The sequence below is a fragment of the Bombina bombina genome, chromosome 4 (genome assembly GCF_027579735.1).
Source record: "Bombina bombina isolate aBomBom1 chromosome 4, aBomBom1.pri, whole genome shotgun sequence".
Lineage (NCBI taxonomy): Eukaryota > Metazoa > Chordata > Amphibia > Anura > Bombinatoridae > Bombina > Bombina bombina.
Window position 1 is genome coordinate 571,087,910 of NC_069502.1, and position 25,583 is coordinate 571,113,492.

The 25,583-nt window shown below is 39.7% G+C and overlaps 1 protein-coding gene across 2 annotated transcripts in view; it reads right to left on the reverse strand.

The window, feature by feature from the left end:
• The window catches only part of MAP3K7 (mitogen-activated protein kinase kinase kinase 7), a 467,450-nt gene that overhangs the window by 71,960 nt on the left and 369,907 nt on the right, over positions 1-25,583 (reverse strand). For both annotated transcript variants that reach the window (XM_053710552.1, XM_053710551.1), the window contains exons 10-11: positions 23,330-23,475; positions 4,833-4,992 (exon numbers count right to left, since the gene is read on the reverse strand). In XM_053710552.1, the coding sequence (XP_053566527.1) occupies positions 4,833-4,992; positions 23,330-23,475 (306 nt within the window). The remainder of the gene's footprint in view (positions 1-4,832; positions 4,993-23,329; positions 23,476-25,583) is intronic.

Consider the following 25,583-nt stretch of genomic DNA (forward strand, 5'->3'; position numbering starts at 1 on the left):
GGCGCCAAGTATGACGCACAACGTAGCGTAAACTTTTTGGCGCCAAAAATAACCGGAAATGACACAGTCGCGTAACTGACGCAACCGTGTGAAAGGTCTCGGCGTCAAGTATGACGCCGGAAATGACGAGGTTGCGTCAGACTTATTTGTCCGCGCCAAAAATATTTTCGTGCCAAAAATGACGCAATAAAGTTTAGCATTTGACGCACCCGCGGGCCTAATGTCACCCGCAATTTGCAAGAAGTAGTCAATTGAAGACTAAACCCCAGGTAAGAAAAAAATTTCTATAAAAGATGTTTATATTCCCCAAATATGAAACTGACAGTCTGCAGAAGGAAATACATGAACCTGACTCATGGCAAATATAAGTACAATACATATATTTAGAACTTTATATAAATGCATAAAGTGCCAAACCATAGCTGAGGTGTCTTAAGTAATAAAAAACATACTTACCAAAAGACAACCATCCACATATAGCAGATAGCCAAACCAGTACTGAAACAGTTATCAGTAGAGGTAATGGTAAATTGAGAGTATATAGTCGATCTGAAAAGGGAGGTAGGAGATGAATCTCTACGACCGATAACAGAGAACCCATGAAATAGACCCCCGTTAGGGAAATCATCGTATTCAATAAGTGATACTCCCTTCACGTCCCTCTGACATTCGCTGTACTCTGAGAGGAATCGGGCTTCAACAATGCTGAGAAGCGCATATCAACGTAGAAATCTTAGCACAAACTTACTTCACCACCTCCATAGGAGGCAAAGTTTGTAAAACTGAATTGTGGGTGTGGTGAGGGGTGTATTTATAGGCATTTTGAGGTTTGGGAAACTTTGCCCCTCCTGGTAGGATTGTATATCCCATATGTCATGGTCTCTTGCCAATTACATGAAAGAAATAATAATACTTTAATGTGGTAAGCATGTGACATGAAAATCTGAGTCAAAATTAAGTCAATTTTCTTTACAAAATGATATGCCTACAGGTCTGGGGGTAGCATGGCTCCACTGTATAAATAATATAACATACTTCCCTGTCACCAGTGTTTTGTTTATTTTTAAGGACAAACTCTGGTGACAGTGAAGCAGGTTTTACTATTTGTATCGTGCACGTTATACTTTATTTTACAGGCTACATTGATATCCTTAAAACACAGATTTTGCCTACTCCTGTATGTATAGTGTACAATGTAAAGAAACCAATAGTGGATACCTGTATTAATAAATCATCTCTCTAATAGGCTTTAGCCTTTCCTAATCAGATATCACATAGCTATAGTTTCTCCATTATAAATATATTAGGGTTACAATTTTACTGCTTTTAACTTATTTTTTATGATCTGAAAAAGGAGTTTGTCAGACACATTAATGGAGGGAAAAAAAAATCAAAATGCTCAAGAACAAAAGGAATTTTAAGTAATTGTTCAGAGTTTAGTAATAGGTGAGATTAGAACATATTGTAAATTTAACAACCAAAACATGTGTGCATATTTTTTCTTAAAAGCAAAGAAAGGTAGATAGGTGCGCTGGGCCAAACTGATAACCATACACCCCCTTAAAAGACAAAAATCCCTGCAATTGTCTAAAATAAAGTGAAAAGATAAAATGTTAATAAGGGAGGCGCTCAAAGCCAAAGGTATCAACACTAAAACAAATTTAATAAAAACATATAAATGAACAGTGGTACAAATATAAAGGGACGTCTCCCCAAACTGAATTAAGCTAATATCCTAAAAAGTCTAAAATGACTGATAAAACTTGCTCAGGTCTAAAAAACAAACAATGATAATCAGCAGTTCTTATGTGGTTGTTGTAATTAAGGCAAATGTTAATGTCTTTTCTCCATATAGAACCAAATCAATAGTCAGTGTTCCGTTATTGAAAATACCACCAAGCTGCCTTATAAAGTAAAGCCGTAGCTGCCAAATATAGTGTCTAGAAAAATAACTTCGATATCCAAAGCTCTCTTGCTTTGTAAGATATCTTTATGTCAAAACCATTAAGCTGTGTACTTTACCAGAAGATAGATTCGTCAGTTCGACGCGTTTCGCCCTCCTATGGGCTTTATCTTGATAAAGCCCATAGGAGGGCGAAACGCGTCGTATGTGTTGGCAGTGTTGTTATCACCATTGTAACAACTAGCCATATCTTTGGAATCTCATTTGGAGTCTCATTTAATAACCCGGGTTATACTATTGGGACATTTTCTCACAAGGAGCAGAGCCTCTGTGTTTGGGAACACTGTTTTGGATATCCATTATATCATCCTGTTATTCAGTCCCCTGCGTGCTATTAGCACTAAGTGCAGGGCTTATCAAAGAGGACCGTGATTACAGCGCATAGAGGGGAGCGCAGGGATCGGCCTCTACCTTTAGCCGGAACACCTTTCTGTGACGTCAGACGCCAAAGCTGCAGTCAGCCCCGCTCGAGGTGAGGACCGGGCGAGGGAGTAAGACCTTCAACTGACGAATCTATCTTCTGGTAAAGTACACAGCTTAATGGTTTTGACATAAAGATATCTTACAAAGCAAGAGAGCTTTGGATATCGAAGTTATTTTTCTAGACACTATATTTGGCAGCTACGGCTTTACTTTATAAGGCAGCTTGGTGGTATTTTCAATAACGGAACACTGACTATTGATTTGGTTCTATATGGAGAAAAGACATTAACATTTGCCTTAATTACAACAACCACATAAGAACTGCTGATTATCATTGTTTGTTTTTTAGACCTGAGCAAGTTTTATCAGTCATTTTAGACTTTTTAGGATATTAGCTTAATTCAGTTTGGGGAGACGTCCCTTTATATTTGTACCACTGTTCATTTATATGTTTTTATTAAATTTGTTTTAGTGTTGATACCTTTGGCTTTGAGCGCCTCCCTTATTAACATTTTATCTTTTCATATTTTTTCTTAATTATGTTAAAAGGATATGAACCCCCCCCCCAAAAAAAATGTCAACGATTCAGACAGAGCAAAAAAAAAAAAAAAAAAAATTAAAGTAGTAGTGATGTCATTTCTGGTTTCTGACATGAGCGCTAAGACGGCAACCAGCTGCTTGCCAAACTGGACTCCTATCACACATACTTAACAAGTTTTTCAGTTGGATACTTTTAATTGAACTTGGGCACTTCTTTATTTTGAGCTTGGATAGTTTTTAAGCAATTTTAAATCTGTTGGATACTTTTTATTAGCTAACAATAGCACTTTAAAATGAATGTCCAAAAGATAGGGATTATTTGAACAAAGACTTTTCCTGTTTTTAAGTGGAGTTTCCATACTTTATTAATAAAAACCATTTGCTGTAATAAATTATGATACACTCGTATTAAGCATTCTATATTGAATAAAATATGTTGTAGAATAACTACAGGACCTGCACAGAGATCAGGTTTCTCTCTGTGCAACTGTAACAGATAGGGATATACTCCCCTCCAGGTGTTCTATATACACTTCATACTTATGATATATAATAAAGTCAGCAGCTCCTTGTTTAAACTTGGCAAAGCAAGGACATACTGCACAATGTATTTGTTTTCTCTTTCCCATCTTTCTTGAGAGTCATCGATGGTACCTGACTCATACAGTGCGATTTATTAACTGGAAAACAAAAAGTATTTTCCTGAACCAGACTTATCTATGAATCACGTATAGCACTAGAAAGATCTGCATGCTCCCCGATTACAGTATCTTGTCTATTAATAAATTCTACTACTAAAGTATGTTTTTTCATAAAGGAGTGTTTTATTTCTATTTTAACACTAGCATTTATTATTAGCAAAGAAACTGGTGACTCTAGTGGTATAAACCACAAATTGGAGGTCTACTTCCTGGAGGGACCCAGAGTACAGCACAGATTGTAATATTCCTAAGCAGAGTGGGAAATGCATTAATAATGATGTTATTTTGTTATGTGGTATAGTATGGTGTCATTCTTCTTCAATCTGTGTGTAGGTTGGGAAATCAAATGTGTGCACAAGAGGTGATTTAAGGACCCTCCTGGAACTGGTCATTTACGGGTAATCTGGAATGAGTGGTTATAAAAAGTAATAATGTGACAAACCTGAGAAAATAGAAACAGCAGAGATTTTCTAGAAGTTTAGGTACACCATGGTGTAAAAGAGAAAGCTCAGCTTAAAAGTGTTAACAGGTCAGATAAAGGTAATGAATATGTGATTTATTTTAAAAAAATTGTCAGAGCAGAGGTACTCTAGATACGGAGTGTGTAGGCTGTGAAGTGAAAAGAAACATTTACTCATTGAAGTTTCTTAGATGCTTTAACACAGGTATTAGCAACCTTGGCACCCCAGATGTTTAAGAACTACATTTTCCATGATGCTCAGACACTTTAGGTTGGCTGAGTATAATGGGAAATGTGGTAGTGAAACATCTAGGGTGCCAAGGTTGCTGACTCCTGCTTTAACAGATGCTTTGGGTTTTTATATTGATTAAACTACTGAACTTAAAAAAGTACTGAAGTCTAAAAAGTATAACGGCACTAGCAAGTTTGGGTGCTTTAAAAATGGAAAACTACTGACAGAAAAAAAAGTTCACTTATTTATGGTAAGAATTTTCTTAGTATTAAAATAAATAGCCAGTAATAGACCTGAAAGCTCAAATGTTTCTGCACATAATATTTAACATCCAAAGTGAACAAAAGTTCAGTCCATAAAATTCTACCTCCAATAGGCGTAACCAATACTTCAAAATATTCTATTCCATTAAAAGAAAATTAAGTCCTACAAATTAAAAAAAACATAACTGGATTATAAAAGTGAAAATATAAATAAGAAAAGCACATATTCTGTCAGAATTGTTAACCTTACCTGTGCTCACAGATATCCTCTGCTCTAATTCTGACATATCTGCACTCATTCTTTTATCATCAGACGGTCCTAATGTAGATGATGGTCGTCCGCGAGGGTCAGTCAGACTCTCTACACTGCTACCTCGAGAAGGAGGCAGACTCAGTCGGCCAGGTTCACCCTGCATGAGAACATTACAATGGCAGCGCCCATTCCTAACTAAATGTAAAACGATAGTATCCATAGCATAACAAATTGTAATCTTAAAAAGCAAAGTAAAAACATAATTTATTCTTACCTGATAAATGTATTTCTTTCTTGACACTGAGTTCACGGATCATCTTAATTAATGTTGGGAATATCACTCCTTACCAGCAGGGGGAGGCAAAGAGCACCACAGCAAAAGCGGTTAAATACCACTCCCCCTACCCACAATCTCTAGTCATTAGACAAAAGGAAAAGGAGAAAGGAAGTAATTGAAGGTGCAGAGGTGTCTGAAGTTTATAGAAAAGCAAACTGTCTGAAAAACAGGGTGGGCCGTGGACTCACTATGTCAAGAAAAAAATACATTTATTAGGTAAAAATAAATTAGGTTCTCTTTCTAATGACACGGTGAGTCCACGGATCATCTTAATTACTGTTGGGAACCAATACCCAAGATAGAGGACACGGACAATAAGGGAGGGACAAGACAGTTAATCTAAACAGAAGGCACCACTGCTTGAAGAACCTCTCTCTCAAAAGAAGCCTCTGCTGAAGCAAAAGTATCAAATCTGTAAAATTTAGAAAAAGTATGCAAAGATGACCAAGTCACAGCCTTGCAAAGCTGATCTACAGAAGCTCCATTTTTGAAAGCCCAAGAAGATAAAAAAGCCCTTGTGGAATGAGCCGTGATTCTCTCAGGAGGCTGCTGACCAGCAGTCTCATATGCCAAGCGAATAACACTCCTCAACCAACAAGAAAGAGAAGTAGCCGTAGCTTTCTTACCCTTACACTTCCCAGAAAAGACAAAAAAAAAAAGAAAAAGAAGAAGACTGGCGAAAATCCTTAGTCGCCTACAAATAATATTTTAATGCATGAACCACATCTAGGTTGTGCAACAAACGCTCCTTATGAGAAAAATGATTAGGACACAAAGAAGGAACAACAATCTCTTTATTAATATTCTTATCAGAAACAACCTTTGGAAGAAAACCCAAGGCAGTACGCAGAACTACCTTATCAGAGTGAAAAATAAGAAAAAGGTGATTAATACTTTAAGGCTGAAAGCTCTGAAACTCTTTGAGCCGAAGAAATAGCTACCAGAAACAAAACCTTCCAAGATAACAACTTAATATCCAAAGAATGCATAGGTTCAAACGGAGCCTGTTGAAGGACTCTAAGAACCAAATTAAGACTCCAAGGTGGAGTAGTAGACTTAAACACAGGCCAAATTCTAACCAAGGCCTGACAAAAAGAAAGAACATCTGGCACATCCGCCAGGCTCTTGTGCAATAAAATAGATAAAACAGAAATTTGACCCTTCAGGGTACTAGCATATAAACCTTTCTCCAAACCCTCCTAAAGAAAAGACAAAAATCCTAGGAATCCTAACTCTACTCCACGAGTAGCCTTTGGATTCACACCAATACAAATATTTACGCCAAATCTTATAATAAATCTTCCTAGTCACAGGCTTACGAGCCTGAATCATAGTCTCAATGACTGACTCAGAAAAACCACGCTTAGAAAGAATTAAGCGTTCAATCTCCAAGCAGTCAGCTTCAGAGAAACAAGATTTGGATGAAGGAAGGGACCCTGCAGAAGAAGGTCCTTCCTTAATAGAAGACGCCAAGGTGGAAGAGAAGACATCTCCACCAGATCTGCAAACCAGATTCTGCTAGGCCACGCCGGAGCAATGAGAATCACCAATGCCCTCTCTTGTTTGACCCGAGGAAGAAGAGCAAATGGAGAGAACACATATGCCAGACTGAAAGTCCAAGGAACTGCCAGAGCATCTATCAGAAAAGCCTGAGGATCCTTTGACCTCGACCCGTACCTCGGGAGCTTGGCATTCTGACAAGATGCCATGAGATCCATCTCCGGCTGCCCCCAACTAAGAATCAAGCTGGAAAATACCTCTGGATGAAGTTCCCACTCCCCCGGATGAAAAGTTTGTCTGCTCAGAAAATCCGCTTCCCAATTGTCCACCCCTAGAATGTGGATAGCAGACAGACAACAGTTGTGAATCTCCGCCCACTGAATAATCTTGGCTACCTCTGTCATGGCCAAGGAACTCCAAGTTCCTCCATGATGATTGATGTAAGCCACTGACATTATGTTGTCTGACTGAAACCTGATAAACTGGGTTGAAGCTAGCTGAGGCCAGGCTAGAAGAGCATTGAAAATTGCTCTTAGTTCCAACACATTTATTGGAAGAGCCGACTCCTCCCAAATCCATAGACACTGAGCCCTGGATGAACCCCAGACAGCACCCCAGCCCAGCAAACTGGCATCCGTGGTTACAATCACCCAGGCAGGTCTGCAAAAGCAAGTTCCCTGAGAGAGAAGATCCTAAGACAGCCACCATGGAAGAGAATCTCTGGACATCTGGTCTAGAACAATCTTTGGAGATACATCCGCATAATCCCTGTTCCACTGCCTGAGCAAGCATAATTGCAGAGGTCTGAGATGGAACCGAGCAAATGGAATGATGTCCATGACTGAAACCATTAGACCAATAACCTCCATGCACTGAGCCACTGACGGCAGAGGAAGGGACTGAAGAGCAAGACACGTATTGAAAAACATAATTTATGTAAGAACTTACCTGATAAATTCATTTTTCATATTGGCAAGAGTCCATGAGCTAGTGACGTATGGGATATACAATCCTACCAGGAGGGGCAAAGTTTCCCAAACCTCAAAATGCCTATAAATACACCCCTCACCACACCCACAATTCAGTTTAACGAATAGCCAAGAAGTGGGGTGATAAAGAAAGGAGTAAAAAGCATAAACAAAGGAATTTGGAAATAATTGTGCTTTATACAAAAAAATCAGATCGATAAATCAGATTGCTTTAATGACAGGTTAGATACGAACCAAAGCCTGCACAAAACAATGAATATCAGTTTAGCAATCTTTCTGTGAAATAAAAAAGAAAGAGCAGAGAATTGTCCTTTCAATGAACTTGCAGACAAACCTTTATCCAAACCATCCTGAAGAAACTGTAAAATTCTAGGAATTCTAAAAATGCCAAGAGAATTTATGACAACACCACCATGAAATGTAAGTCTTCTAAACTCGATAATAAATCTTTCTAGAAACAGATTTACGAGCCTGCAACATAGTAGTATTCACCGAGTCAGAGAAACCTCTATGACTAAACACTAAGCGTTCAATTTCCATACCTTCAAATTTAATGATTTGAGATCCTGATGGAAAAAAGGACCTTGAGATAGAAGGTCTGGCCTTAATGGAAGATTGCCAAGGTTGGCAACTGGACATCCGAACAAGATCCGCATACCAAAACCTGTGAGGCCATGCTGGAGCCACCAGCAGCACAAACGATAGCTCAATGATGATTTTGGTGATCACTCTTGGAAGAAGAACTAGAGGCGAGAAAATATAAGCAGGTTGATAACACCAAGGAAGTGTCAATGCATCCACTGCTTCCGCCTGAGGATCCCTGGACCTGGACAGGTACCTGGGAAGTTTCTTGTTTAGATGAGATGCCATCAGATCTATTTCTGGAAGCCCCCACCATCTGAACAACTTGAGAAAACACATCTGGGTGAAGAGACCATTCTCCCGGAAGTAAAGTCTGACGACTGAGGTAATCCGCTTCCCAATTGACTCTACCTGGGATATGAACTGCAGAAATTAGACAGGAGCTGGATTCCGGCCAAACAAGTATCCGAGATACTTCTTTCATAGCTTGAGGACTGAGTCTCACCCTGATGATTGACATATGTCATAGTTGTGATATTGTCTGTCTGAAAACAAATGAACGGTTCTCTCTTCAAAAGAGGCCAAAACTGAAGAGCCCTGAAAATCGCACAGAGTTCCAAAATATTGATTGGTAATCTTGCCTCTTGAAATTTCCAAACCCCTTGTGCTGTCAGAGATCCCCAAACAGCTCCCCAACCTGAAAGACTTGCATCTGTTGTGATCACAGTCCAGGTTGGACGAACGAAAGAGGCCCCTAGAATTATACGATGGTGATTTAACCACCAAGTCAGAGAAAGTCGAAAAACATAATTTATGCTTACCTGATAAATTTATTTCTCTTGTAGTGTAGTCAGTCCACGGGTCATCCATTACTTATGGAATATATCTCTTCCTAACAGGAAGCTGCAAGAGGATCACCCAGCAGAGCTTGGTACATAGCTCCTCCACTCACGTCATATTCAGTCATTCGACCAAAGCAGACGAGAAAGGAGAAACCATAGGGTGCAGTGGTGACTGGAGTTTAATTAAAATTTAGGTCTGCCTTAAAGACAGGGCGGGCCGTGGACTGACTACACTACAAGAGAAATAAATTTATCAGGTAAGCATAAATTATGTTTTCTCTTGTTAAGTGTAGTCAGTCCACGGGTCATCCATTACTTATGGAATACCAATACCAAAGCTAAAGTACACGGATGAAGGGAGGGACAAGGCAGGAACATTAAACAGAAGGAACCACTGCCTGAAGTACCTTTCTCCCAAAAATAGCCTCCGAAGAAGCAAAAGTGTCAAATTTGTAAAATTTTGAAAAGGTGTGAAGCGAAGACCAAGCCGCAGCCTTGCAAATCTGTTCAACAGAGGCCTCATTTTTAAAGGCCCAGGTGGAAGCTACAGCTCTAGTAGAATGAGCTGTAATCCTTTCAGGAGGCTGCTGTCCAGCAGTCTCATAGGCTAAACGTATTATGCTACGAAGCCAAAAAGAGAGAGAGGTAGCTGAAGCCTTTTGACCTCTTCTCTGTCCAGAGTAAACGACAAACAGGGAAGAAGTTTGACGAAAATCTTTAGTTGCCTGCAAATAGAACTTCAGGGCACGGACTACGTCCAAATTATGCAAAAGTCGTTCCTTCTTTGAAGAAGGGTTAGGACACAGTGATGGAACAACAATCTCTTGATTGATATTCCTGTTAGTAACTACCTTAGGTAAGAACCCAGGTTTAGTACGCAGAACTACCTTGTCTGAATGAAAAATCAGATAAGGAGAATCACAATGTAAGGCAGATAACTCAGAGACTCTTCGAGCCGAGGAAATAGCCATCAAAAACAAAACCTTCCAGGATAACAGCTTGATATCAATGGAATGAAGGGGTTCAAATGGAACGCCTTGAAGAACATTAAGAACTAAGTTTAAGCTCCACGGCGGAGCAACAGTCTTAAACACAGGCTTAATCCTAGTTAAAGCCTGACAAAAAACCTGAACGTCTGGAACTTCAGCCAGACGTTTGTGTAGAAGAATAGACAGAGCAGAAATCTGTCCCTTTAACGAACTAGCAGATAAGCCCTTTTCTAAACCCTCTTGTAGAAAGGACAATATCCTAGGAATCCTAACCTTACTCCATGAGTAACTCTTGGATTCGCACCAATATAAATATTTACGCCATATCTTATGGTAAATTTTTCTGATAACAGGCTTCCTAGCCTGTATTAAGGTATCAATAACCGACTCCGAGAAGCCACGCTTTGATAGAATCAAGCGTTCAATCTCCATGCAGTCAGCCTCAGAGAAATTAGATTTGGATGTTTGAAAGGACCCTGAATTAGAAGGTCCTGTCTCAGAGGTAGAGACCACGGTGGACAGGACGACATGTCCACTAGGTCTGCATACCAGGTCCTGCGTGGCCACGCAGGCGCTATCAGAATCACCGAAGCTCTCTCCTGTTTGATCTTGGCAATCAAACGAGGAAGCATCGGGAATGGTGGAAACACATAAGCCATGTTGAAGACCCAAGGGGCTGTCAGAGCATCTATCAGAACCGCTCCCGGGTCCCTGGACCTGGATCCGTAACAAGGAAGCTTGGCGTTCTGGCGAGACGCCATGAGATCCAGATCTGGTTTGCCCCAACGAAGAATCAGTTGAGCAAAGACCTCCGGATGAAGTTCCCACTCCCCCGGATGAAAAGTCTGGCGACTTAGAAAATCCGCCTCCCAGTTCTCTACGCCTGGGATGTAAATCGCTGACAGGTGGCAAGAGTGAGACTCTGCCCAGCGAATTATCTTTGAGACTTCCAACATCGCTAGGGAACTTCTGGTTCCCCCTTGATGGTTGATGTAAGCCACAGTCGTGATGTTGTCCGACTGAAATCTGATGAACCTCAGAGTTGCTAACTGAGGCCAAACTAGGAGAGCATTGAATATTGCTCTTAATTCCAGAATATTTATGGGGAGGAGTTTCTCCTCCTGAGTCCATAATCCCTGAGCTTTCAGGGAGTTCCCGACTGCGCCCCAGCCTAGAAGGCTGGCGTCTGTTGTTACAATCGTCCAATCTGGCCTGCGAAAGGTCATCCCCTTGGACAGATGTGGCCGAGAGAGCCACCATAGAAGAGAATCTCTGGTCTCTTGATCCAGACTTAGTAGGGGGGACAAATCTGAGTAATCCCCGTTCCACTGACTTAGCATGCACAATTGCAGCGGTCTGAGATGCAGGCGCGCAAATGGTACTATGTCCATTGCCGCTACCATTAAGCCGATTACTTCCATGCACTGAGCTACTGACGGGTGTGGAATGGAATGAAGGACACGGCAAGCATTTAGAAGATTTGATAACCTGGCCTCTGTCAGGTAAATTTTCATCTCTACAGAATCTATAAGAGTCCCTAGAAAGGGAACTCTTGTAAGTGGTAATAGAGAACTCTTTTCCACGTTCACCTTCCACCCATGCGACCTCAGAAATGCCAGAACTATCTCTGTATGAGACTTGGCAGTTTGAAAACTTGACGCTTGTATCAGAATGTCGTCTAGGTACGGAGTCACCGCTATGCCTCGCGGTCTTAGTACCGCCAGAAGTGAGCCCAGAACTTTTGTAAAGATTCTTGGAGCCGTAGCTAATCCAAAGGGAAGAGCTACAAACTGGTAATGCCTGTCTAGGAAAGCAAATCTTAGGTACCGATAATGATCCTTGTGAATCGGTATGTGAAGGTAGGCATCCTTTAAATCCACTGTGGTCATGTACTGACCCTCTTGGATCATGGGAAGGATGGTTCGAATAGTATCCATTTTTAATGATGGAACTCTTAGAAATTTGTTTAGGATTTTTAAGTCCAAGATTGGTCTGAAGGTTCCCTCTTTCTTGGGAACCACAAATAGATTTGAATAGAATCCCTGCCCGTGTTCCGTCCGCGGAACTGGGTGGATCACCCCCATTAGTAAAAGGTCTTGTACACAGCGTAGAAACGCCTCTTTCTTTATTTGGTTTGCTGATAACCTTGAAAGATGAAATCTCCCTCGTGGAGGAGAAGTTTTGAAGTCCAGGAGATATCCCTGAGATATGATCTCCAACGCCCAGGGATCCTGGACATCTCTTGCCCAAGCCTGGGCGAAGAGAGAAAGTCTGCCCCCCACTAGATCCATTTCCGGATAGGGGGCCCTCTCTTCATGCTGTCTTGGGGGCAGCAGCAGGTTTCTTGGCCTGCTTGCCCTTGTTCCAGGACTGGTTAACTTTCCAGCCCTGCCTGTAACGAGCAACAGCTCCTTCCTGTTTTGGAGCGGAGGAAGTTGATGCTGCTCCAGCCTTGAAGTTACGAAAGGCACGAAAATTAGACTGTTTGGCCTATGATTTGGCCCTGTCCTGAGGTAGAGCATGGCCCTTACCTCCCGTAATGTCAGCTATAATTTCTTTCAAGCCGGGCCCGAATAAGGTCTGCCCTTTGAAAGGAATATTAAGCAATTTAGATTTAGAAGTCACGTCAGCTGACCAGGATTTAAGCCATAGCGCTCTGCGCGCTTGGATGGCAAATCCGGAGTTCTTAGCCGTAAGTTTGGTTAAATGTACGACGGCATCAGAAACAAATGCGTTAGCTAGCTTAAGTGCTTTAAGCTTGTTCATAATTTCATCCAATGGAGCTGTGCGAATGGCCTCTTCCAGAGACTCAAACCAGAATGCCGCCGCAGCAGTGACAGGCGCAATGCATGCAAGGGGCTGTAAGATAAAACCTTGTTGAACAAACATTTTCTTAAGGTAACCCTCTAATTTCTTATCCATTGGATCTGAAAAGGCACAACTATCCTCCACCGGGATAGTCGTACGCTTAGCTAAAGTAGAAACTGCTCCCTCCACCTTAGGGACTGTCTGCCATAAGTCTCGTGTGGTGGCGTCTATAGGAAACATTTTCCTAAATATGGGAGGAGGGGAAAAGGGCACACCAGGTCTATCCCACTCCTTGCTAATAATCTCTGTAAGCCTTTTAGGTATAGGAAACACGTCAGTACACACCGGTACCGCATAGTATCTATCCAACCTACATAATTTTTCTGGAATTGCAACCGTGTTACAATCATTCAGAGCCGCTAATACCTCCCCTAGCAATATGCGGAGGTTCTCAAGCTTAAATTTAAAATTAGAAATCTCTGAATCCAGTCTCCCTGGATCAGATCCGTCACCCACAGAATGAAGCTCTCCGTCTTCATGTTCTGCAAACTGTGACGCAGTATCTGACATGGCTCTCACCTCATCCGCGCGCTCTGTCCTTAACCCAGAGCTATCGCGCTTGCCTCTTAATTCTGGCAATTTCGATAATACTTCTGTCATAACAGTAGCCATGTCTTGCAAAGTGATTTGTAAGGGCCTCCCTGATGTACTTGGCGCCACAAAATCACGCACCTCCTGAGCGGGAGGCGAAGGTACTGACACGTGAGGAGAGTTAGTCGACATAACTTCCCCCTCGTTGTCTGGTGATAATTTCTTTACATGTAAAGATTGACTTTTATTTAAAGTAGCATCAATGCAATTAGTACATAAATTTCTATTGGGCTCCACATTGGCCTTTAAACATAGTGAACAAAGAGATTCATCTGTGTCAGACATGTTTAAACAGACTAGCAATGAGACTAGCAAGCTTGGAAATACTTTTCTAAATAAATTTACAAGCAATATAAAAAAAGCTACTGTGCCTTTAAGAAGCACAAAAAGCTGTCACAGTTAAAATAACAATGAACCAAAATAGTTATAGCAACCAACTTTTCACAGTAAATTTATTAAGTTAGCAAAGGATTGCACCCACCAGCAAATGGATGATTAACCCCTTAATACCCAAAAACGGATTAACAATTTAATAATTAACGTTTTTCTCACAGTCAAAACACACTGTCACAGGTCTCTGTGACTGATTACCTCCCTCAAAATGAATTTTGAAGACCCCTGAGCTCTCTAGAGACGATCTGGATCATGGAGGATGAAGTAGACAGATTGTGACTGAATTTTTACTGCGCAAAAAAGCGCTAAAATAGGCCCCTCCCACTCATATTACAACAGTGGGGAAGCTCAGAAAACTGTTTCTATGCAGAAAACAAAGATGGCCATGTGGTAAAAATCATGCCCCAATAAGTTTTATCACCAAGTACCTCACAAAAAACGATTAACATGCCAGTAAACGTTTTAAACATACATTTGAAAAGTTATGAATTGTTATTAATAAGCCTGCTACCAGTCGCTTTTACTGCAGTTAAGGCTCATACATTATTTCAGTATTAACAGTATTTTCAGAGTCAATTCCATTCCTTAGAAAAATACATTCAGTGTACACACACTCATCAGCCTAATACCAGTCGCTATCACTGCATTTAAGGCTGAACTTACTTTACAATGGTATCAGCAGTATTTTCTCAGTCAATTCCATTCCTCAGAAAAATAATTACTGCACATACCTCATTTGCAGGGGGGCCCTGCATGCTATTCCCCTTCTCTGAAGTTACCTCACTCCTCAGATGAGAACAGCCAGTGGATCTTAGTTACGTCTGCTAAGATCATAGAAAACGCAGGCAGATTCTTCTTCTAATGCTGCCTGAGAATAAACAGCACACTCCGGTGCCATTTAAAATAACAAACTTTTGATTGTAGAAATAAACTAAGTTAAAAAACACCACAGACCTCTCACAGCGACCTATCTAGTTAGGCTGCAAGAGAATGACTGAATATGACATGTGAGGGGAGGAGCTATGTAGCAAGCTCTGCTGGGTGATCCTCTTGCAGCTTCCTGTTAGGAAGAGATATATTCCATAAGTAATGGATGACCCGTGGACTGACTACACTTAACAAGAGAAATTAGGATTTAAGGATATTAATTGTGATATCCTTGTATAATCCCTGCACCATTGGATCAGTATACGAAGCTGGAGCTGAAAACAAGCAAAGGGGATCGCGTCCGATGCTGCAGTCATGAGACCTAAAACTTCCATGCACAAAGCTACTGAAGGGAATGACAGACTGATGTTTCCAACAGGCTGCAACTAATTTGAAACGTTTCTTGTCTGTTAGAGACAAAGTCATGGACACTGAATCTATCTGGAAACCTAAAAAGATTACCTTTGTCTGAGGAATCAAACAACTTTTCGGTAAATTGATCCTCCAATCATGTTTTCGAAGTAACAACACTAGTTAATTTGTGTGAGATTCTGCAGAACATAAAGACTGAGCGAGTACCAAGATATCGTCCAAATAAGGAAACACCGCAATACCCCGCTCTCTGATTACAGAGAGTAGGGCACCTAGAACCTTTGAAAAGATTCTTGGAGCTGTCGCTAGGACAAAAGGAAGAGCAACAAATTGGTAATGCTTGTCTAGAAAAGAGAATCTCAGGAACTGATAGTGATCTGGATGAATCTGAATATGAAGATATGCATCCTGTAAGTCTATTGTGGACATATAATGCCCTTGCTGAACAAAAGGCAGAATAGTCCTTATAGTCACCATTTTGAAAGTTGGTACTCTTAAATATCGATTCAAAATCTTAAGATCCAAAACTGGTCTGAATGAATTTTCTTTCTTTGGGACAATGAATAGATTTGAATAAAACCCCAGACCCTGTTCCTGAAACGGAACGGGCATGATTACCCCTGATAACTCCAGGTCTGAAACACACTTCAGGTAAGACTGAGCCTTTACTGGTTTGCTGGAATGCATGAGAGAAAAAATATTCTCACAGGCGGTCTTACTCTGAATCCTATTCTGTACCCCTGAGAGACAATACTCTGAATCCAATGATTTTGGACCGAATTGATCAAACATCTTTGAAAATTTTTAATCTGCCCCCTACCAGCTGAGCTGGAATGAGGGCCGCACCTTCATGCGGACTTGGGGGCTGGCTTTGATCTCTTAAATGGCTTGGATTTATTCCAATTTGAAGAAGGCTTCCAATAGTAAACAGATTCCTTTAGGTTTCTGTTCCTTATTTTGTCCAAAGGAACGAAAACCGTTAGAAGCTTTAGATTTACCCTTAGGTCTTTTATCCTGAAGCAAAAAACTCCCTTCCCCCCAGTGACAGTTGATATTATTGAATCCAATTGAGAACTAAATTTATTACCTTGGAAAGAAAGAGATAGCAATCTGGACTTAGAAGTCATATCAGCATTCCAAGATTTGAGCCACAAAGGTCTTCTAGCTAAAATAGCTAAATACATAGATTTAACATCAATTTTAATAATATCAAAAATGGCATCACAAATGAAATTATTAGCATGTTGAATCAACTTAACAGTGCTAGACAAATCATGATCCGATACTTGTTGCACTAAAGTTTCCATCCAAAAAGTTGAAGCAGCTGCAACATCAGCCAAAGAAATTGCATGCCTAAGAAGATGACCTGAATATAAATAAGCTTTCCTTAGATAAGATTCAAGTTTCCTATCTAAAGGATCTTTAAAAGAAGTACTATCTTCCGTAGGAATAGTAGTACTACGTTTAGCAAGAGTAGAGATAGCCCCATCAACTTTGGGGATCTTTTTATAAAAACTCCAATCTAACTGCTGGCAAAGGATACAATTTTTTAAACCTTCAAGAAGGAATAAAAGTACCACCAGGCCTATTCCATTCTTTAGAAATCATATCAGAAATAGCATCAGGAACTGGAAAAACCTCTGGAATAACCACAGGAGGTTTAAGGGACAGTCTACCATAGAATTGTTATTGTTTTTAAAGAGAGATAATCCCTTTATTACCCATTCCCCAGTTTTGCATAACAAACACAGTTATATTAATATACTTTTTACCTCTGTGATTACCTTGTATCTAGGAACCTTCTTCCAGCCCCCTGATCACATGACTGTGACTGTTTATTATCTATTGTCTTATATTTAGCATTATAATTTGCTAAATCTTAAATAACTTTCTGTGCCTGAACACAGTGTTATCTATATGGCCCACGTCTACTTTCTGTCTCTTTGTGTTGAAAAGAGATTTAAAAAGCATGTGATAAGAGGCAGACCTCAAGGGCTTAGAAATTAGCATATGAGCCTACCTATGTTTAGTTTAAACTAAGAATACCAAGAGAAAAAAGCAAATTTGATGATAAAAGTAAATTGGAAAGTTGATTCAAATTAAAAAAGTCATATCTGAATAATGAAAGTTTAATTTATACTAGACTGCCCCTTTATAAACAGAATTTAAACGTTTGCTAGTTTTAATATCAAGAGGACTAGTTTCCTCCATATCTAATGTAATCAACACTTCTTTTAACAAAGAACAAATATACTTCATTTTAAATAAGAGGATTTGTCAGTGTCAATATCTGAGGCAGGATCTTCTGAATCAGATAGATCCTCATCAGAGAAGGATAATTCAGTATGTTGCTGGTCATTTGAAATTTCATCAACCTTATGAGAAGTTTTAAAAGACCTTTTACATTTATTAGAAGGCGGAAGGCTTTATTAGAAACCTCCACAAGTTTACAACAAATGCACTTCGCTTTGGTAGAAATGTTATCAGGCAGCAAGGTTCCAACAGTGATTTCTGAGACAGGATCAGATTGAGACACCTTGCAAATGTAAGAGAAAAAAAAACATATAAAGCAAAATTATCAAATTTTCTTATATGGCAGTTTCAGGAATGGGAAAAAATGCAAACAGCATAGCCCTCTGACATGGAAAAAAGGCAAGAGGCAAATAGGAATGGGGTCTTAAATAATGAAAATATTTGGCGCCAAGAAAGACGCACAACAAACAGAAAAATACTTTTTGCCGCAAAAACGTTGGGAAACGACACACTCGCGTCATAGTTTATGCCAAGTCCTTCACAAGGTTGCATCGTCTAAGACACCAGAAATGACGAATTTGCGTCAACGAACGTAACTTCGCGCCAAAAAAAAAAAAATCTTGCGCCAAGAATGACGCAATAAACTTAGCCTAATTCTGCCCGCAAATTTAAAAGACAGTCAATTGAAAAAGACTATACCCCAGGTAAGATACATTTTTCATAAAAAAAGCATTTCCCAGATATGAAACTGACAGTCTGCAAAAGGAAATATACTGAAAACCTGAATCATGGCAAATATAAGTACAATACATATATTTAGAACTTTATATAAATACATAAAGTGTCAAACCATAGCTGAGAGTGTATTAAGTAATGAAAACAAACTTACCAAAAGACACGCATCCACATATAGCAGATAGCCAAACCAGTACTGAAACGGTTATCAGTAGAGGTAATGGAATATGAGAATATATCTCTACGACCGATAACAGAGAACCTATTAAATAGATCCCCCTGTGAGGAAAACCATTGCATTCAATAGGTCATACTCCCTTCACATCCCTCTGACATTCACTGTACTCTGAGAGGAATCGGGCTTCAACAATGCTGAGAAGCGCATATCAACGTAGAAATCTTAGCACAAACTTACTTCACCACCTCCATAGGAGGCAAAGTTTGTAAAACTGAATTGTGGGTGTGGTGAGGGGTGTATTTATAGGCATTTTGAGGTTTGGGAAAATTTGCCCCTCCTGGTAGGATTGCTTATCCCATACGTCACTAGCTCATGGACTCTTGCCAATTACATGAAAGAAATCTGACTTTCTTGCTTCTGTCAGAAAAATCTTCATCTATAGAGAATCTATAATGGTCCCCAAAAATACCACTCTTGTAGCAGGAATTAAGTAACTTTTTCATAAATTCACCTTCCAACCGTGGGAGAGCAGAAAAGACAACAACTCCGTGTGGGAGTTTGTTAGTTGAAAAGATGGAGCCTGAACTAGAATGTCGTCTAGATAACGAGCCACTGCAACACCCTTCAATCAAAGTACCGCCATCAATGCTTCCAGGACCTTTGAAAAAATTCTGGGGGCTGTTGCCAGACCAAAAGAGAGAGCTACAAACTGAAAATGTTTGTCTAGAAATGCAAATCTTAGGAACCTGTGATGATCCCTGTGAATGGGAATATGCAGATAGGCCTCCTTTAGATCCACTGTGGTCATGAACTGACCTTCCTGAACTAAAGGAAGAATTGAACTTATAGTTTCCATCTTGAAAGACTGAACCCTGAGAAACTTATTTACACTCTTGAAAGCTAAAATAGGTCTGAAAGTTCCCTCCTTTTTGGGAACGACAAAGAGATTGGAATAAAAACCCAGACCCTGCTCCTGAACCGGAACAGGAACCATCACTCCCATGTTGGAAAGATTCTGAACACAATGTAAGAACGCCTCTCCTTTTATCTGGTTTACAGATAACCTGGAGAGAAGAAACCTGCCTCTGGGAGGAAAATTCTTGAACTCCAGTTTGTAACCCTGGGACATGATATCTACCACCCAGGGATCCTGAACATCTCAAACCCAAGCTTGAGCGAAGAAAGAGTCTGCCCCCCACAAGATACATTCCCAGATCGAGGGCAGATCCTTCATGCTGATTTTGAGTCAGCAACAGGCTTCCTGGACTGCTTCCCCTTATTACAAGACTGATTTGACTTCCAAGATGGCAAGGACTGTTCCTGCTTGGAGGAAGAAGAGGAAGATTTACCAGAGAAGTTACTAAAGGAACAGAAATTACTCTGCCGACCCTTCTGTTTATTTCTTTTATCCTGAGGAAGAGAATGCCCCTTCCCTCCCGTAATATCAGAAATAATCTCAGCCAAACCTGGCCCAAGCAAGGTCTTAACCTTGTAAGGAATAGGCAAAAGCTTAGACTTAGAAGACACATCCGCAGACCAGGATTTTAACAATAAAGCTCTGCGAGCTAAAATGGCAAAAACAGAAATTTTAGCTCCCAACTTTATGACCTGTAGAGAAGCATCTGCAATAAAGGAATTAGCCAATTTCCAAGCCTTGATTCGATCTTGAATTTCTTCAAGAGGAGAATCTTGCTGAATAGAATCAGACATTGCATCAAACCAATATGCCGCCGCACTAGTTAACGTAGCAATACATGCAGCCGGTTGCTATTGATACCACTGGTGAACAAATCTTTTTAAGCAAAGCTTCTAACTTCTTATCCATAGGATCTTTAAAGGAACAGCTGTCCTCAATAGGAATAGTGGTCCTCTTGGTCAGAGTGGAAACTGCTCCCTCCACCTTAGGAACCATCTGCCAAGATTCCTTAATAGAATCAGCAATAGGAAACATCTTCCTAAAAATTGGAGAAGGGAAAAAGGAATCCCAGGCTTCTCCCATTCTCGTGCAATATCTGAAACATGATCTGGTATAGAAAAAACTTCCACCGAGGAAGGGACAACAAAAAACTTAAGTTTACTAGCTATCTTGGGAATAACCATGACTGACACCTCAGTCATCCAAGGTAGCCAAAACCTCCTTGAGTAACAAACGGAGTTGCTCTAGCTTAAACCTAAAGGAAACAACCTCAGGTTCAAAAGAAGGATTTACACTATCAGAATCCGAGATCTCACCCTCAGATGCTACTGAAGTATCTTCCTTCCTTAGACTTATGAGAAGAAACACTAGACACAATTGCAACAGAATCAGAAACCTTATACTTCCTCTTGAGCTTCCCCTGCAACATAGGAAAAGCAGACAAAGCCTCAGATACTGCCGAGGATATATGGGTAGCCATATCCTGCAAGGAAAAACCAACATGAGAAGAAACACAGGGCACTGCAGAAGATTGGGACGTATGAGGAGAAAGCTGCGGATAAGCCTGAACAGGAGACTCCTGAACAACATCCGCCCGAGACAATGAAGGCTCAGAAGAAAAAAGTCTATCCTTGTAATGTAATGTTCTCTCAATACAAGAGGAACAAAAAGAGATAGGAGGCTCAACATTAGTATTTAAACAGAGAACAATCAACAGCTTGCAGGGCCTCTTGGTCCATCTTATTCCAAAGGAAAAAACCTTAATCAATAAAAAATTCTAAGTTCAAATCAGAATTTTAACGAAACAAAAAACGTTACTGTCCCTTGAAATTTTTTTTTTTTTTTTTTTTTAACTAGAAAAACCTTAAATAAACTGCACAATAAATCTTGCAGCAACAATTTTTCAGATAATGAATGCAAAAAGAGACACAAACAGTCACTGAAAATCAGACAGAAACTTAAATATAAACAGAGCCCCACAAAAAAACAAAACAAAAAAAAAAAATCAGGCAACTTCCACACCTCAGCAAGCTCTGCTGAGGTGCCTACCTGACCTCCTTGCTGCCGGAAACAAAATGAGAAAATGATCTGGGGACCCCCATACAGCCGCACCGGAGACAACGCTGAACCACCTCTGAGGAGCTATGCAACAGAGCTGCAACATGCAGGAACAACAGGAAACAGCTAAATGGGCGCCAAAACCGTCCTTGCTATCTCAGATAAGCCTGCCTATTGTGGGGGTGGCCTAACAAACCTCCCGGTAGCCATTAATACACAAACAAAAAACATGTACACCAAAGTGAAAACATAATAAACTGAGCCTCCAAACATCCCCAGTGCCTGCAAAACTATCATACAATAAACCGTTAACCTAGAAGGCTGATTGTATATTTAGACAGAATTAACTGTCAAAGTGCCAAATTCTCCTATATTAAAACAGGGAAAGAAATAGGCACTTACCTCAAAAATCTGTGCAGCAGCAGGACAGCTCACTTGGTATGAGAGGGGCTTCCTACCTCACATGGACCTGTGGAAAAAAGAAAAGGCTGAGTAAACTTACTCAAACTTTCAACCAAGGGCAGCATGAAATTACTTGGGAGGCCCAGTGGGGATTATACCCCACAAGTTCCCAAATGCTTAAAAGCCACCAATTGCTCTACTGAAGAGACTGACATGGACTACAGCTAAACCCCCCCAAAAAAACAGAGCAAACTTGCTCTGCTTAAAAAATAAACTCTTGATTGAAGAATCAGACACCTAACTTTACCCCTCCTTGCAACTTATACAAGCAAAGAGAATGACTGGGGATTGTGGGTAGGGGGGATGGTATTTAACAGCTTTTGCTGTGGTGCTCTTTGCCTCCTCCTGCTGGTCAGGAGTGATATTCCCAACAGTAATTAAGATGATCCGTGGACTCACCGTGTCATTAAAAAACTATTTTGCTCCCCCCCCCTCCTTTCCTGTAATGTATGTCTAAAAATAAACTGTTTTCCAATTCTGAGCATTGGAAGTGCACATGGCAAGCTTCACAAGCCTTACCTTGCCACATATATCCCCAACGGGCCTCAGCAGAGATAACAACCTAGCAAAATAACAGTGGCTAGTAGTCTCTACACATGTAACTCCTCCTAACTGGGCCCTACAATAAGGCAAGTGGTGGGTGCAGTTTGACTATTGGAAACAAATGCTGCAGTAATGCATTCCAAACGTTTTCACACTAACCGAGCATAATGTTTTATTAGAAGACAGCAAGAAAATGCTATAATTATAAGGTGCTTACAGTCCCTTTAAAGTGGTATTCAATGTTTACTCAGCCAGTTAACCATAAAAATGTATTTCTGTTATAGAAAAAAAAAAGATAAGCCTTTCAATAGTCCCTGAAGTTTAATTAAAGGGCCATAATACCCAAATGTTTAAACACTTGAAAGTGATGCAGCATAGCTGTAAAAAGCTGATTAGAAAATATCACTTTAACATCTCTATGTAAAAAAGAAAGATATTTTACCTCAAAAGTTCCTCAGTAGCCACCTCCCATTGTAAAGGATTTCTAAGCAGCATTTTAGTGTGTTTGTCCTGGGACATCTGAAGGGACTAGCATCGTGCACTCTCATATTATTTCACCAATCAGGTAAAGGAAGCTTACTATGAAATCTCATGAGAATTAAGTCAAATCTCATGAGATCACAGTAAGAGTTCATGACCTCAGCACTGCTGATGCTGATTGGCTGCTGTTCATTTCTTCATTTTTTTTAATTTTTTTACCTGCAGCTGGGAGCAGCTGAGTATAACTTTTTACACAGAACTTACTCTGCTGAGCTGAGGAAATTGTGAGGTAAAATATCTTCCTTTTTTACATAGAGATGCTCAGGTGATATTTTCCTGTCAGCTTTTTACAGTTATACTGCATCAGTTTCAAGTGATTTAGCATATGAGTATTATGTCCCTTTAATGGAAATATATAACGTTAAAAGGTGGTACATAAAACAACTAAACACAGAATGTTTGGCTAAACAGTTACTTACTGATTGCTTGGATTGATTTTTGATGTGTTGTGCCAACTTAGTCTCTATTCGTTTTATTGTGTCATTGCTTGGTTGGAAATCATTTGGATCAATGTTAATGTCACTTTTGTTGCTAGTGTTTGTTGATGTCAATTCAATGTAAGAACCTAGAATAAGATAAAGAAAATATTGACATTACTGAATGCAGCATTAGAGGGGTTATTGTTCTGGTGCTCTATTTTGTGTGATTATGAATTCCATTTTATTAGTGGGAGCTTTACAATAACTACTAAACTGGTTTCATAAATATTTGTCCTCCCTAAAGGGACAGTTGTGTTGCACTCTGAAATGAAAATATTTTGACTGCATAAGTATTACGAAAGTTAAATACGGCTATGACACAAATTGCTGGTGACATTGTCAAAGTCTCAATTAGCCAAATTCCAAAAAGCCCAGCCATGTGCAATTCTTGTTGCATGATTCCATATAAAATACACTTAGTAGACTAAGTAGCTTACAATAATGACTTCGAAAATGTTTTGGAAAATGATGAGTGAACATACATCATTAAATATGAGAGGTAAAAGGATAACACCAGTAAAAGCTAAAAAAATTCAACAAGGGAAACCTGTCCCTTTACCAACTTATACATCCATTTCTCCACAAAGCTGAGATAGATGGAACAATAGTAAGGAGAAAGACATCACTGAAAGTTACCCACATCTCTTTCCATTTGGAATTGGTCATAAGGCATATGGAAGATAAAGTAAAAATGTTTTGCCTATATGCGTTGCATACATTTGAATTAGGGATAGGCGATATGGGCAAACATGAAAATCGCGGTTTTGTACCAAAAAAAAACGTGATTGCCATTTAAATCGCAATTTTCTTAAAAAGCGACCTACGGATTGTTTTACAAAAGATCTTTATGAGATATTGTTACCGGCGACAAACGAGTCCGATATGACTAGAGCAGTCTCACATGAAACATACTGCCCACTGTACCAAACTAATACTCGCGGCCATATTGGAACTTCACACAACCCTATATGAACTGTAAACTGTCACTATGTTTCTAGAAAATAGAGTGCCAATAAGAAACATTGCCTTAGTAGCCATCTGTTTAATGGTTGCTATGGCAACAGCTGGGCGGGTTTTTTGCACAGTGGGTGGGGTTTCAATGGGTATAAAATGTTTGATTCACTCTTTACAATTGTCGGTGTGATGAAGGGGTGAACACCTCGAAATGTCACTGGTTTATATGGAATAAAACACTTTATTTCACCTGTATCAAGTCCAGTGAGTGCTTGTGTTATAACTTGGATATATATATATATATATATATATATATATATATATATATATATATATACATATATACACATATATATATATATATATATATATATATATATATACACACACACATATATATATATATATATACACACATACGTACACACACATATACAGGTGGCCCTCGGTTTACAACGGTTCAATTTGCACCGTTTCAGAATAACAACCTTTTTTTTCAGTCATGTGACTGCTATTGAAAAGCATTGAGAAGCAGTGCATTGATTAAAATAGCCAGTAGGTGGAGCTGTCCGCTTGTGTTGCAGCAAAGATATGCAAGCCGAGCAAGCTGAAATTAATCAGTTTAACCAGACCTGAGCTATCGAGCAGCTTGCAAAGGAACAAGATCTTCCTGTCTATAAATCAGTCCATATTGGAATGCATAGAAAAAACTGTTTGCAGAAAAAAGCAAGTAAAGTCTGTGTTGTGTGATTATTTTATTAGGTTTATAATGCTGTTTAGCAAATGTTTTTGTTCATTTAACTTAGTTTAATTATATATTCTGTGTTGTGTGATTTTTTTTATTTGGTTTATAATGCTGTTTAGCATTTAAAGTCTTCATTTCAAAGCTTTAAAAATAATGTAATAGGTGTTACTTATGCCAATTTTGAGAGGGGCCGGAACCTAACTCCCTCACTTCCCATTGACTTAAATTATAAACTGGGTTTCAATTTACAATGGTTTCGATTTACAACCCTTCCTTATGGAACCTAACCCCAGCGTAAACTGAGGGCTACCTGTATATAGCTCCTCCCTTCCCTCCCACTCCAGTCATTCGACCGAAGTTAGGGAGAAAGGAAAAGCCAAGGTGCAGAGGTGACTGAAGTTTAACAAAAAAGAAAGACCTGTCTTAGAAAATGATAGGGTGGGCCGTGGACTCGTATTGTAAAATAAATACATTTATCAGGTAAGCATAAATTTC